Source organism: Prionailurus viverrinus, chromosome A1 (assembly GCF_022837055.1).
Source record: "Prionailurus viverrinus isolate Anna chromosome A1, UM_Priviv_1.0, whole genome shotgun sequence".
Lineage (NCBI taxonomy): Eukaryota > Metazoa > Chordata > Mammalia > Carnivora > Felidae > Prionailurus > Prionailurus viverrinus.
The window spans coordinates 91,824,484-91,838,916 of NC_062561.1; the positions used below are offsets into that span (position 1 = coordinate 91,824,484).

At 39.5% G+C, this 14,433-nt stretch overlaps 1 protein-coding gene across 1 annotated transcript; it reads right to left on the reverse strand.

Moving 5' to 3' along the window:
- Positions 1–4,784: 4,784 nt before the first annotated feature.
- Positions 4,785–8,092, reverse strand: LOC125172008 (olfactory receptor 1361-like). The gene is made up of 3 exons (XM_047869403.1): positions 8,059–8,092; positions 7,808–7,894; positions 4,785–5,719 (listed from the first exon to the last, which is right to left on the reverse strand). The coding sequence occupies exons 1-3, from the start codon at positions 8,090–8,092 to the stop codon at positions 4,785–4,787; spliced, it is 1,056 nt and encodes a 351-aa protein (XP_047725359.1).
- Positions 8,093–14,433: the final 6,341 nt, after the last annotated feature.

Genomic DNA, 14,433 nt, shown 5'->3' on the forward strand with positions numbered 1-14,433 from the left:
GGTTAAGGCAGTATCATGGTCAGGTTTCTGTATTTTAAAGTTACTGTTTTCCCTTTTCTGTACGCTGGTCTTCGGAAGTAGGTCACTAAGTCCAGCCGCCATGAAGGAAGGGGAAGAGGATTAACTTCCACCTTTTGGCAAGTTGGGTTGGGAGAAGTATCTACATATAATACTTGGAGTTTTTCTGTAAGAAAAATGTACCCCTTCTCCCCCATTTATTTGTATATTCAATCATTTGTTTTTATTAGTATGGACTCATGTTTATTTACTTTATACTTTGGGTTATAATGCAGTACTACTTTATTTATTTGTTGCTTGACTTGCTCTAGTGTTGGTCATTGGGAGCTCTTTCTTGTTGCCTGCTATGTCTCTTTGTCATGCTCCCAACTTTTTTTTTTTTTTTAGCTTTTCCTTACTTTATTATTTTTTTAATGTTTATTTATTTTTGAGAGAGAGAGAACGCACAAGCAGGAGAGGGAGAGAGAGGAAGACACAGAATCTGAAGTGGGCTCTAGGCTCTGAGCTGTCAGCACAGAGTCCGACGAGGGGCTCAAACCCACGAACTGTGAGATCATGACCTGAGCCAAAGTCGGTCGCTTAACCGACTGAGCCACCCAGGCGCCCCTTTCTTACTTTCTTATACCTCATGTCATGTCTGCTGACAATTTCAGGAAACTGCTCTTTCAACTAAATTCTAAAAGGTATTAAATGGCAGATTGCATATCAACATCAGTTATGGGAAGTCTGTATTGTGCTTGCTTAAAATAACTTGGCTTAAAAGCTATTTATTTGTTTATACTCAAAGACCTAAGAAAGAATAAAAATAATGTCACATCCTTCTTGCCAGATATTTTCACAATACAGTAGCAGGGATCTGCCTACATATCACTGTATCTCACATTTAAAAATCAAGACACCCTGGGGCACCTGGGTGGCTCAGTTGGTTAAGTGGCCGACTTAAGCTCAGGTCTGATCTCACTGTTAGTGAGTTCGAGTCCCATGTTGGGCTCTGTACTGATAGCTCAGAGCCTGGAATCTGCTTCAGATTCTGTGTCTCCCTCTCTCTCTCTGTGACCCTCTCCTGCTCACACTCTGTCTCTCTGTCTCTCTTTCAAAAGTAAATAAACATTAAAAAAATTTTTTTAAGCTTTAAAAATCAAGACAAGCCTGGACCAGTAGTTTTTGGCCGTCAACATGATATGCCTAAAGTTTAGAGCAAATAAAAGATGGCCTGTCTCGAAAATGGGTTTGGCAAGATACTGATTCTTTGTGGCTCGTGAAAAGTTAGTATAGATAACTAGATTTATTAGGAATCAGAATTCATCAGTTAGGCCAAACTGGTTTTTAATATTCATGGGATAAAAGGACAAGGTCATCTACTGAAGGCCGATTGATGTTGTGAGAGACAAAGTCCACGTGAAGCTTAGCTTCTGGCCTCAAGCACAGGGAGACAAGATACTACATGCAGGACAGTAACAATCTTTATGAGGTTGCAATACCAGTGAAAGGCTTCAGCTCATAAGAGATAGTACCAGGCTCTCCTGGAAGGCTCCATGGGCTGGCATAGCCTTGGAGCAGACACTTGAAGCACAAGTTGGAGGGAGATGATCCCATGTCACTGGAAAACATCTCATTTGCAATGGCCAGTGTCTGGGGAAATATGCTGGGAAGAGGGATAAGCCTCTCTTTCAACATTCACTGAGCTGAAGTCAATTACCCAAGTTGTTTCAATTGTTTGCAAAAAGCTGGCCCCTAGTGGCTAATTAGTGCTGGATGGAAGTTGCCTATGAGGAAGGGGGATAGTGTCTGCTGGGAGTCCCACCTGCAGAGAAGAGGCCCTGGAGGGTGAATTCCCAGACAGATTCCTGATTTCCTGACTGCACCCAGGGTGGACTCTGCCAGCCTGGTCCTGCATCTGGTTCTATGGAGGAGAGGGCACTAGAGGCCCCAGATGATGCTGAGCTTTAATTTATGAGTTCAGAATTTCATGAGTTCATATCCTATGGGTGCCTCACATGCAAGAAACCACAATAAAGGCTGATTCTGCCCAGGCCCCTGGAGTAAACTCCTTTCACTGTCTCCCCTACAGTCCCCTTTTGTAGTCGGCCTGTGAAAAGTAATGCAGGGAGCCAGTGAAGATTCAGTAGAAGGTGGTCTGCAGAAGTAGGAAGATTAAAGTTCTGAGGCTCTGGTAAATTGACCAGCATATAACCTCTCATACCGTAGCCAGTCTGACCCAGACCAAGGCCTTTCCTCTTTCTGTTCACACCATGACGCTGACATTTTAGAGGATTCTTTTCCTCTTTAAGGCAAATTTGCTGTATGGTGAATGATGGCTTCTGCCCTAAGATGAATTGATGGGAACCATGTGGATACAGAGTGATCAGAGTCTGTACCATCTAGTATGTTCACTGACTTCCCTCTGTCTTCATCCTCCTTCTCATACCCAACCTTTGACTGAAAGTTGAGGGAGAGAGGGACTGAGGAATAAAACCATACCCCAAAACATGGCTCTTTCCATTCAACCCTGATGCCTCTTTGGGTCCTATAATTCAGTGAAATGTTTCCATGTTCCAGAGTAAATTTGTCAGTATTCTAGATCCCTAGATGTAAATTCTACTACTCTGATTTTTTGTGTCGAGGAATGTCCGCTTTCCAGTTTCCCATTACATTTGCCTACCACATCATCAATGATTTTTCAATACATGATTATTTGGGATGAAGAAAAGGTCTACTAAGCATTGTAGGGGATATGCCCATGCATAATCTATGGTACTTTCTTGAATAAGTGCATTGTGTGATAACCATATGAGACATGTATGCAGATAGATATGGGCAATGCAAAAAATATGATGAGCCTAAAATGGTCCTATAACCTTAAACACCAATGTTGGTCTGTTATATCTCGAACATTTGCACTAAACTACTTCTAAAGTCAAACTCCTAGTTCAGGAAGATACATCAGGTTTACCACATATAGTCAGGTTTCCATCAGCACCAACATACATTAGGAAGTCCACATGCTATATCTGAGAAGCACTATATTGTGTGCTCCATAAATGTCTGTGGGATGTGATCAGTAAATGGGTTCAGGGAAATGCACAAATATTTCAGTCTTAAAAAAATCTGGGGAGTCTTCCAGCAGAGAATGAAGGAAGGAAAGAGAAGGAAAATAGGAGAGACAAGTCATGGAACAGATGAATATGTGAGTTGATGACAAAATTGTAGGTATAGCTTGAGGCCAAATCATGTTAGACATTTTATTTGAAGGTAATATTTGGATTTATCCTGGCCTCTTCAGTATTTTATATAAGGACTGACTGAAAAATACAATCAATGATTTAGGGTGATCAGACAGATCCTGTGTGCAGGGTAGATGTGTAGGGAGAAGCAGGAGGCAGTCATATTTACCAGAAGGCTGTTGCTGTGGTCAAGGTAAGAGTTGGTCACTGTTAGGACCAAGTCAGAAAGGAGCTGATGGTGAGAACAATGAGTACTGATTAGCACTCAGTCCTATTGGAGTTTGGGGATTGGAGATTGGAGGAGTTTGGGAAAGGAGAGAAGCAAGGGCAAGAAGGCCAGTGAGGGGAGGAATATTGAAGATTGGCCACTGGAGATTAGATGAGTGCCCTCTGGACACCAGAAAAGAGGAGGTGGGAACTTCCTTGTGGGTTCTGAGCCCTCAGGTGTAGAGTAGAAGAGCTAGGACTCCTGGACACTTGGCCCCATGGAGTAGAACAAACTCTGGGCTTTGAATCAGAAGTCCTGGGTCCCAATCCAAATTCTATAATTAATTCATATTTTCATGTCCCTAAGATGCTATAGTAACTCTGGACACTTCAGCATCAAGGGATCCTAATTCCCTTAGCCCATTTTTAAAAAGGGTTTATATATTTATTTTGAGAGAGACAGAGAGAGTGCAAGCAGAGGAGGGGCAGAGACACAGGGAGAGAGAGAATCCCAAGCAGGCTTCACACTGTCAGCACAATGGAGCCCGATGCAGGGCTCCATCCCACAAACCATGAGATCATGACTTGAACCAAAATCAAGAGTCAGATGCTCAACTGACTGAGCCACCCAGGTGCCCCTTCCCTTAGACCATTTTGACTTTAAGGGATACCAAGAGTTCCGTGAGAAAGTGTAACTACTATCTGAAGTTTCCTGACTCCCATTCTGAGCAAAAAAGCACCAAAAATTTAGAATGGTAGTGAGGGAGAGTAGTGTACAGGTAGGGTTCTGAACTGTAAGAGGTTGGGAGATTGACTTAAGCCTAGGATAGAGGGAAAATTACCTAACTCAGTAACAACCAGTGACCCTGAGAGTCAACAGGACCATTCTGTAACCAACAATTACTAGTTGTACAGCCTTGGCAATGATAACCTTTCTGTGCCTCAGTAAATTGGGGATAATTTTAACATCTCCTAATGTGAAGCCAAGAGGGCATTGATTTAGAGCCAGCTCTAAAGTCCTCTGAAATTCCCAGACCATTGTGGTGGCCACTGTCTCATGGGGTTGCTGGAATCATCCCAAAACTATCCAAATATGTCTTGTCCTGAGTTTTTGGTTGTTGGTAAAATGAGTGTTTAGAATGAGCCCTTTTTATAATTAACAAACTTAACAGTTTTAGGACTTACAAGCAACTATCGGCCTCATATTAAAAGCATGAGCATGATCATGTATCATTAATTGGAGGAATAGTCATGAGTGAGTTTATATCTATCTGGGACTCAGTTTCTCTGTTTATAAAATGAAACAATGTATAATAGCCAAAAATCTTCTAAACGCTAAAATTTTCTAGAATTTGAGATCAGTTTCCTTAAGGCTCCCTTCATATCATGATTTCTCAGACTGTAGATGAAGGGATTGACCAGGGGAGTCACCACTGTGAAGATGACAGTGGCCACCGTGTCTTGGACTGAGTAGGAGGATGAAGGGCGCATATAGACCCCCAGGATTGCCCCATAGAAGAGGGACACCACAGTGAGATGGGATCCACATGTGGACAGGGATTTCCTTATTCCATGGGCAGATGGCAACTTCAGTACATTAGAGAGGATATACGCATATGAAATGATGATACATGTAAATGGTGTCAGAAATATCAGTCCACCCACAGTGAATACCATCAGGTCATTGATAAAAGTATCAGAAGAAGACAGCTTTAGAACTGCATAGGGGTCACAGAAAAAGTGATGCACAGTATTGTTGAAACAAAAGGTGAGTCGGACCATGAGAAGAGTGTGTAGGAGAGCATGCAGGTTTGTAATGACCCAAGAGACCACCACCAGAAGGATACAGAGTTTGGGCTTCATGATCATGCTGTAGTGGAGTGGGCAACAGATGGCTACATAACGGTCATAGGCCATCACACTCAGAAGGAACCCATCCATGTTGATGAAAGTGATGAAGAAGTAGATCTGGGTCATGCATTCCACATAAGAGATAGACTTGCTTCCCAGTATGTGATTCAGCAGCATCTTGGGGGTTGTGACTGATGAAAAGCAGATGTCGATGCAGGAGAGGTTAGCCAAGAAGAAGTACATGGGGGTATGGAGATGACTGTCACAGCTGATGGCCAGGATGATGAGAATGTTCCCAATGATGGTGACCAGGTACATCCACAAGAATAGCCCAAAGAGAATCTCTTCCTGCTTTGACTGCCCAGAGAGTCCCAGGAGAAGGAATTCTGTGACCGTAGTCTGGTTGTCTCTATCCATGTCTGCAGGGGAGAAAATATCATCATAGGGTTAGATCATATGTCAACATTTGAGCAAATATATTTTGGAACCACTTTTCCATTTGGTTGAGAATTACCTAAAGCTGAATAGTCTTTTTGACACTTTACTATTACAGGTTTACAGAAAAACCCTGGTTAATTTAAGAGTGTTGAATTACCAGTGGCTATAGTTTTATTTATTCTACTCTTATTTACTGAGTACCATATACAGATACTTTCATGTATGGTATTTAGCCTCATCTAATAATTGAGATATTTTATTTCACTTAACATATAAAAGAACTGAGGCTCAGGGAAGTTAAGTGATATTTCCAAATTCATGAGACAAGTTAGATATCCAAATTGGGTGAAATGCTTTTTTCTGTATGGTCTTTTTTGATTCGCTAACCATTTATTGTAAAAACTTAACCATGTGGCAGGTTCTGTACTAAATGCTGTATTACAAACCTGCAAATGTTATCTGTGGCATTTATATTTTCCCAAATTATGGAAAATTTGTTGGTTTTGAAAGACCTAGTTGGTGGTTTGTCCCTAAAATTTTAGCTGCTTTTAAGTTGACCTAAGCATAGATCACAGCTGTTGGGAAGGCTGACCTAAGCACACTGTTCAGGTTGCCGTGTGAAACATTCATCTGATTTCTGATAGAAGAACAAAGACAGATATATTTTTGAAAGTGATACACTCATGTGTGTATATATGTGTGTGTGTGTGTGTGTGTGTGTGTGTGTGTGTGTGTGTATAACCTTGGATGGTGAGTAATTTGTTCTGTGAGTGTTCTGCAAGACAAGCAAACATTTCTAATAAATTTTAACTTAATAAAGGAGCAATGTCTTGCAATACAAGTAGTACGTAAAGCCAAATGTCACATGATCACAACTGAGCCAATGGTTCTTGAAATTCACTTTGATATATGAGTGCTTTGGAATATAAGCATGTTTCTGAAATGATTTATGCTCGCAAACCAAGGTTTTACTGTGTGTATATGTATGTATACACACACACACAATAATTTAGTCAGATTATTTTTGCTATTGGACAAAAGGGATTTACTGATTGGTAAAGCAAATTCATGTGGTACCTCCAGCAGATAATCCCCGCACTAAGAAATCATTATAGGGAGGGAGGAGTCAAGTAAAGCACTGTGAATGAAATGTCCCTGGAAGAATTTATGGTATTGGAATAGTGAAGGAGAGGGAGTGCATTTGTTTGTCATGAGAACAAAGGCTTGAGGCAAAGGGAAGAAAGAGAGGCACGAACTGCTTTGTGATATGACTTGATGGCTAGGCCAGAGGATGTTGTAGGGAATATTCCTAGGAATTGGTTGTAGGATATATATAAAATGGAAAATCTCCATAGTGAGGTGCCTGCCACTGAGATTTCAATCCATAAAATCAAGGGAAAAGTGCTGAGACTGGAGGTTGTTTTTTACCTGGACTATTTCCCAGGACACAGGTAGGTAAAAGAGTACTAGACAGAAGCTCAAAGATGCTCCAGAAGGAACCTGGTTAATGTGGACTGGAGACGTTGAGGGGTGAGGGAGACCCGTCATCCAGAAGACAAGAGACTGGCTGGCCAGCGGATGTGAATATTCTGGTCTCAAAGACAGATAGTTTCCCATAATGGAAACAGAAGAGAAGATAAAAAAAAGGGATAACAGGATATTAAATGAGATTCTTCCTGTCATCTTTGAATTGCTACAAAGGCCAAATAGTGAGTAAAACAAGCTCAGAGTATCCCATGCTTCCTTGTTGTAGAGTTCCCCACTTCCAGCATTGGGAGTGTAGGTTACAGCCAAAAAAAAAAAAAAAAGAAAAAAAGAATTTCCCAGTTTAAACCTTCAAATTGAGACTCCCCAGGAAACCAGCCACATTTTAGTAGTCACCCACTGAATTCCTCTTACTATGAGTGGATATAGTGGGAGGAGGTAAGGTAGAGAGTAGGGGCAGCATGGGAGGGTCTTGAATGTCTGCCAGAAGAGTCTCTGTTGTGGGGAGGAAGGGGCAGCTCTTGGCCTGAGCTTCTGGACAGGATTTTTAGGAGCCTGCAGTCACTGACCCTAGCGCCACTAACCTGAACTGTCTCCTTCGTCTCCCACTGCTGCTTTTCCACGTCCTCCTTGGAAACGTGCCTGCTCAGTCCTGCAATGGGCAGCACGTCCTGAAAAGGGAAAGGCTTGTATGTGTCAAACCAGGACACATGCCCCCTTTGAACTTGGTCAGGTGCAGAGGGATTTCGTGTATCTGCTTATCTTCGTGTTTGTGTGCACATGAATCTGTTGTTGGAGGTCCCATGCCCTCACCTGCTTTTCCAGCCCTTCTTACCTGGCTGCTCTCTGCTGCTGTGAGATGTGGTCATGGTACCCCCATCTCCACTGGCTCCTTGCTTGACGCTGGATGATACAAAAGTGTCCGTCACGGCTGAGGCCTGAGGAATCTTTGTTGCTCTCCTAGGTCTGGTGTGGATGATTGGGAACAAACAAGCAGATCTTCCTTCCCTGGAGATTAGGACTTTCTTAGGGATCAGGGCAGAAATAGCTGCCAAGGTTGGGTGTCCCCAGGGTGGATTCCCCATAGAGACACACATTTTAAGTGTTTGTTTTTCATATTCTGTCCAGACACAAAAAATAGGAATGAGAGAGACTGGAATCTTGTTCAAATACTTGTTACACAATTTTGGATACTCACATCCTCCTTTCTTAGTCTGTTGTCTGTCTAGGAAATCAGTGACAGGAAGAGTGCTTTGTGATGATCAAATACATAATATACATAAACATTTAACCAATTAAGAAACTGTATGAAAAATATAACAAACACCATAACAGAAAAAGTCAAAAGCTCTTAAAAATACAAGAAAAAATTTACTAATTTACACTTTTATTAAAATACTTTATTATGCCTTTCTCAAAACTTAATGATTCTAGTAGGCAAAAATCATGTTAATCAGAGATTTGAATTACCAAATTTAAAGTATGATCTAGTAATTTTAAATAAGTATATATACACATATGCACAATTACACATACATAACATTTTTATATTAATTATATATAAGTAATTCCCTGAACCCAGGGAATATTAACTATTATTGAATATCTTATTGGTTATAAGAAAATTTGGGCACCTGGGTGGCTCAGTCAGTTAAGTGTCCGACTTCGGCTCAGGTCATGATCTCACAGTTTGTGGGTTTGAGCCCCATGTCAGGCTCTGTGCTGACTCTCAGAGCCTGGAGCCTGCTTTGGATTCTGTGTCTCCCTCTTTCTCTGCCCCTCTCCTGCTCATTCTCTGTCTCTCTCTGTCTCTCAAAAATAAATAAATGTTAAAAAATTAAAATAAAACTCTTAAAAATTTTCTTAAATCTAAACTTTGGAGACCACATTCTCTGGTCATAAAATAATAAAATTAGAACTCAACAAATATAATACAGAAAGAAAACGAGTTTTTGCTTGATTATTTTAAATTTAAGTATACTTTATATAGAGTAAAAATAATCTATTTTAGAGTACAGTTCTGCAAGTTTTTGACAAGTGCATCTAGTGTTGTGACCACCATGATAATCAAAATACCAAACGGTTTAATCATCCTTCAAAATTGCCTTGTGTTCTTTTATAGGTAACCCCTACCCAAACTCCAGCCCCCAGCAATCATGATATAAGTATATCAATATTGCTGTTCATTTTCCTGTTAAGTAATGTTTAATTGTTTTGATGTACCAGCATTTGTTAATCCATTCATTAGTTCAAGGACATTTGCACTGTTTTCTGTTTGATGGATTATGAATAAAGCCACTATAGTTGTTTGTATACAGGGTTTTCTGAACATAGCTTTTTATTTTACTTAAATAGATATCTAGGAGTATTGTAGACTGAATGTTTATGTCCCCCAAATTCATATGTTGGAGCCCTAACCCCACTGTGGCTGTATTTGGGGGTGTGTGTGTGTGTGTAAGCGAGTACTTAAGGTTAAATGAGGTCACAAGAGTACAGCCCTGTTTTTTTCAAAAAATTTTTTAATGTTTATTTATTTTTGAGAGAGAGAGAGACAGAGTGTGAGTGGGGGAGGGGCAGAGAGAAAGGGGGACAGAGGATCCAAAGGAGGCTCCAGGCTCTGAGCTGTCAGCACAGAGCCCAATATGGGGCTCGAACCCACAAACCGTGAGATCATGACCTGAGCTGAAATCAAGAGCCGGATGCTTAACCAATTGAGCCACCCAGGCACCCCAGGGTACAGCTCTGTTCTGATAGGATTATTGTCTTAGAAAAAGAGACCCCAAAGAACTCTCTTCCTCTTTCTGCACAGAGGCACTGAGGAAAGGCCATATGAGGACAGTGGAAAGGTAGTCATGGGCAAGCCAAGAAGATGGCTCTCCCCAGACACTGAATCTGCTGGAAACTTGATCCTGAACACATAACCTCCAGATCCGTGAGGCAATAAATTCTGTTTTTTTTTTTTTTCTAACGTTTATTTATTTTTGGGACAGAGAGAGACAGAGCATGAACGGGGGAGGGGCAGAGAGAGAGGGAGACACAGAATCGGAAACAGGCTCCAGGCTCTGAGCCATCAGCCCAGAGCCTGACACGGGGCTCGAACTCACGGACCGCGAGATCGTGACCTGGCTGAAGTCGGACGCTTAACCGACTGCGCCACCCAGGCGCCCCTAAATTCTGTTCTTTAAGCTACCCAGTCTGTGGTGGTGTGTGATGGCAGGACACCTGACTAATAAAGCAAGTGTATGTATAACTTTTTAAGAAACTCCATTTTCCAAAGTTGGTGTACCATTTACATTCTCACCAGCAATGAAAGTGAGTTGCTATTGCTCTGCACATCCATGATCTTTTCAGGGTTTGGTTTTTAGCAATCTAAAGGGCATGTAGAGTGATTTCATTGCGGTTTTAATTTGCAAGTCTGAATACTAATGAGGCAGGGCATCTTTTGCCCATACATCATCTGGGGTCAAGTGGTCTATTCAAATCTCCTACCCATTTGAAAAATTGAGCTGTTTTCTTATTTTCAAATTTTCAGACTTCTTCACATATTGTGTTTATTAAGCATTTATCAGATGTAGCGTTTGCAAATATTTTCTCTGAGTTTGTGGCTCGTCTTTTCATTTTCTTAAAAGTATCTTCAAAGAGCAAACATTTTACATTTTTCTGAAGTCTGATTTATAATTTTAAATCACATTATGGATCATGCTTATGTTGTCAGACCTACAAAATCTTTGTCTAACCTACGATCACAAAGATTTGTTCCTATGTTTTCCCCTAGAAATTTATAGTTTTTGTTTTACATTAATGTCCATTATCCATTTTGAGTTAATTTTGTGTATCATGTGAGATAAGGATCTGTTTAATTTTTTCTTTTTACTCTGCCTATCAAAATATTGCAGTTTATTAAAATATTGTAGTTTATTTATTAAAGAGATTATCTTTTCTACATTTAATTGCTTTGGCACCTTTTTCTAAAATCAATTTAACATAGATGAGTGGGTCTATTTCTGAGTCTATCATGTTACATTAATGTATGTGTCTATGCTGTGGTCAAAACTATTGTAACTTGATGTTAAGTCTTGAAATCAGGTAGTGTGAATCCTTCAACTTTGTTTTTCTCAAAATCGTTCATTTGCCTTGCCATATAAATTTTACAAGCAGTTGTTAATTTCTAAAAAATTTTTTAAATAGTCCATCAAATATTTTTATTTGACTTGTGATAAATCTGTAGGGTATTTGGAGAGCAGTTGGTTTCTTTCTAATATTTAGTCTTCCAATCTGTAAACATTGTGATAGTTTCCATTTCTATGTCTTCTTTGATTTTTTTCAAAAACATTTTATAGTTTTTAGCATAAGACTTTGCATGCACTCAGTCAGTTAAGTGGCCAACTCTTGGTTTTGCCTCAGGTCATGATCTCATGGTTCATGGGTTCGAGCCCTGCACCAAGCTCTGCACTGACAGCCCAGAGCCTGCTTGGGATTCTCTGTTCTCCCTCTCTCTCTGCCCCTCCCCTGCTCATGTTGCTCACATGCTAGCTCTCTCTGTCTCTCAAAAAAAAAAAAAAAAAAAAAAAGACTTGGCATATGTTTTAAAATTTAGACTTAAGTAGTTCATGTGTTTTGATATATTATAAATAATACTTTAAAAATTGTTGATTTCCAATTATTCATTGCCGAGATATAGAAATCTGATTGATTTTTATGTGTTGTATCCGATGACCTTGCTAAACTGTGTTCTAGGAGTTTTTTGTTTTCTTGTGAGATTTTTTTTTGTATATTTCTTGGAATTTTGTACCTGGGCAGTAATGTTATCTACCAGTGGGTTAGCTTTATTTTCTTCCTTTTCAATCTGTATGTATTTTTTTCCCCTGCTTCACTGCACTGGCTAGGACTTCCAGTACAATGTTGAATAGGAGTGGTAAGAGTGTGTATCTTTGCCTTGTTCCCAGTCTTAGAGGGGAGAACATTTAGTCTTTAACCATGAAATGTAGTATTGGCTTTAGGCTTTGTGTAGAAGCCTGTAGCAGACTGAGGGACTTCGCTTCTATTTGGAATTCACTGAGCTAGTTGGGTTTTGAATTTTGTCAAATGCTTTTTCTGCATCAACTAATAAGATCATATCATTTTTATTCCTTAGTCCATTTATATGATAGTTACATTAATTGGTCTGAGGTTCTTCTTTTCTATAATGTATTTGTCAGATTTGAGTATCAAAGTTACTTACGCTGGCCTAATACAATGAGTGGGAATAAGTTCCATCTTCCTGTATTTTCTGAAAGAGTTTGTAGAATACCAATATTGTTTTTTTCATTCAGTGTTTGATGGAATTCACCAGCACAACCATTTAGACATGGAGTTTTATTTTTGGAAAAGTTAAAAAAAATTTTTTTTAATGTTTATTCATTTTTGAAAGAGAGAGAGAAACAGAGAGAGAGAGAAAGCACAAGCAGGGGAGGTTCAGAGAGAGAGGGAGACGCAGAATCCGAAACAGGCTCCAGGCTCTGAGTTGTCAGCAATTCAGATCATGATCTGAGCTTAACTGACTGAGCCACGTGGGCACCCCTCTTTTTGGAAGGTTTAAAAAAAATTTTTTTTTAATGTTTATTTTTGACACACACAGAGAGAGACAGGGCATGAGCGGGGGAGGGGCAGAGAGAGAAGGATACACAGAATCCAAAGCAGGCTCCAGGCTCTGAGCTGTCAGCACAGAGACTGACACGGGGCTCGAACTCACAGACCACGAGATCATGACCTGAGCTGAAGTCAGACACTCAACCAACTGAGCCACCCAGGCGCCCCGTCTTTTTGGAAGATTTTTAATGAAGATTTCAATTTCTTTAATAGAAATAGAGCTGTTAATAGTTTTGTTTTATTGGGTCTGTTGTGGTAAGCAATATATATATATATATATATATATATATATATATATAGCTGGAATTTGTCCTTTTTACCTAAGTTGCCAACTTATTAGCATAGAGTTTTAATTGATATTTCTTTATTTTCCTTCAAAAGTCTCCAGGATGTGTAGTTATATTAACTCTATTATTCCTTATATAATGTGTTTTCTCTCTCTTTTTTAATTTTTTTAATGCTTTTATTTCTTTTTGAGACAGAGACAGAGCATGAGCAGGGGAGGGGCAGAGAGACGGGGAGACACAGAATCCGAAGCAGGGTCCAGGCTCTGAACTGGCAGCACAAAGCCTGACGTGGGGCCCGAACTCACGAACTGTGAGATCATGACCTGAGCTGAAGTCGGATGCTCAACCGACTGAGCCACCCAGGCGCCCTTCTCTTTTTTTTTGTAATTAATCTTGCTAGGGTTAACAAATGCATAATTTAACTGAACCTACTTTTGGTTTTATATTTGCTTTTCTTAGTCTGTATCTCACTGATTTCTGTTTTCGGCTTTATTATCTCCTTCATTCTAGTTCTTTTGGATATATTTTGCGTTCTTTTTTGCCCCTATATGTTTAAGCTGAAAGCATGGATCATTGATTACAAACTTTACTCCTTTTTTTTCTATTGTATCATTTTAAAGTTACAAATTTCCCTCTAAACATCCCACACATTATGATACAATTTATTTTCTTTTCCTTTTTTTTACCTCGTAAAAATCCATTCTAATTTAATGACAAATTGGGAAGCAAACACATGCTCTCTTTTTTTCTAGTATTATTTTGAAATAGTTGATATACATCACTGTATAAGTTTGAGGCATACAGCATGATGGTTTGATTTACATATATCATGAAATGATTTCCACAGTAAGTTCAGCTTACATCAATCATGTCATATAGATACAATATAAAGATATAACTTATTTTTATTATCATCCAGTTGAAAATAGTTACTCATTTCTATTCCATTCTTTGAGAATTAATTTTTCACCAATTGGTCTTTTTAAAAAAATGCTAAAGAATATTCTTTAAGTGGAGGGGAACTAGTACCAGAAGGGAATTTGGTGCTTCTGTAATCAAAAATAAGAACAAAAATAGTAAATATCTGAGTAAATAAATAGAGAACTTCTCTACCCTTTGTTCTTTAAATGTGTATGGTGGATGAAAGCAAAAATTATAACAGTGACTCATGATCATCAATATTAAAGACTTTTGCTCTGCAAAAGACTCTGTTAAAAGAATGGAAAGCCAGGTACAGGTACCTATGGGGAAAATATGGACATCACACATCTAACAAAGGACTTCTATCTAGGATA

Bases quoted from the DNA above. Each gene is read 5' to 3' on its own strand.
- LOC125172008 (XM_047869403.1), bottom strand. From the start codon at position 8,092: ATGACCACATCTCACAGCAGCAGAGAGCAGCCAG. The intron at 7,895-8,058 runs GTAAGAAGGGCT...TTCCCTTTTCAG, and splicing joins CAGCAGCAGAGAGCAGCCAG to GACGTGCTGCCCATTGCAGG. The intron at 5,720-7,807 runs GTTAGTGGCGCT...TCTCCCCTGCAG, and splicing joins AGACGAAGGAGACAGTTCAG to ACATGGATAGAGACAACCAG.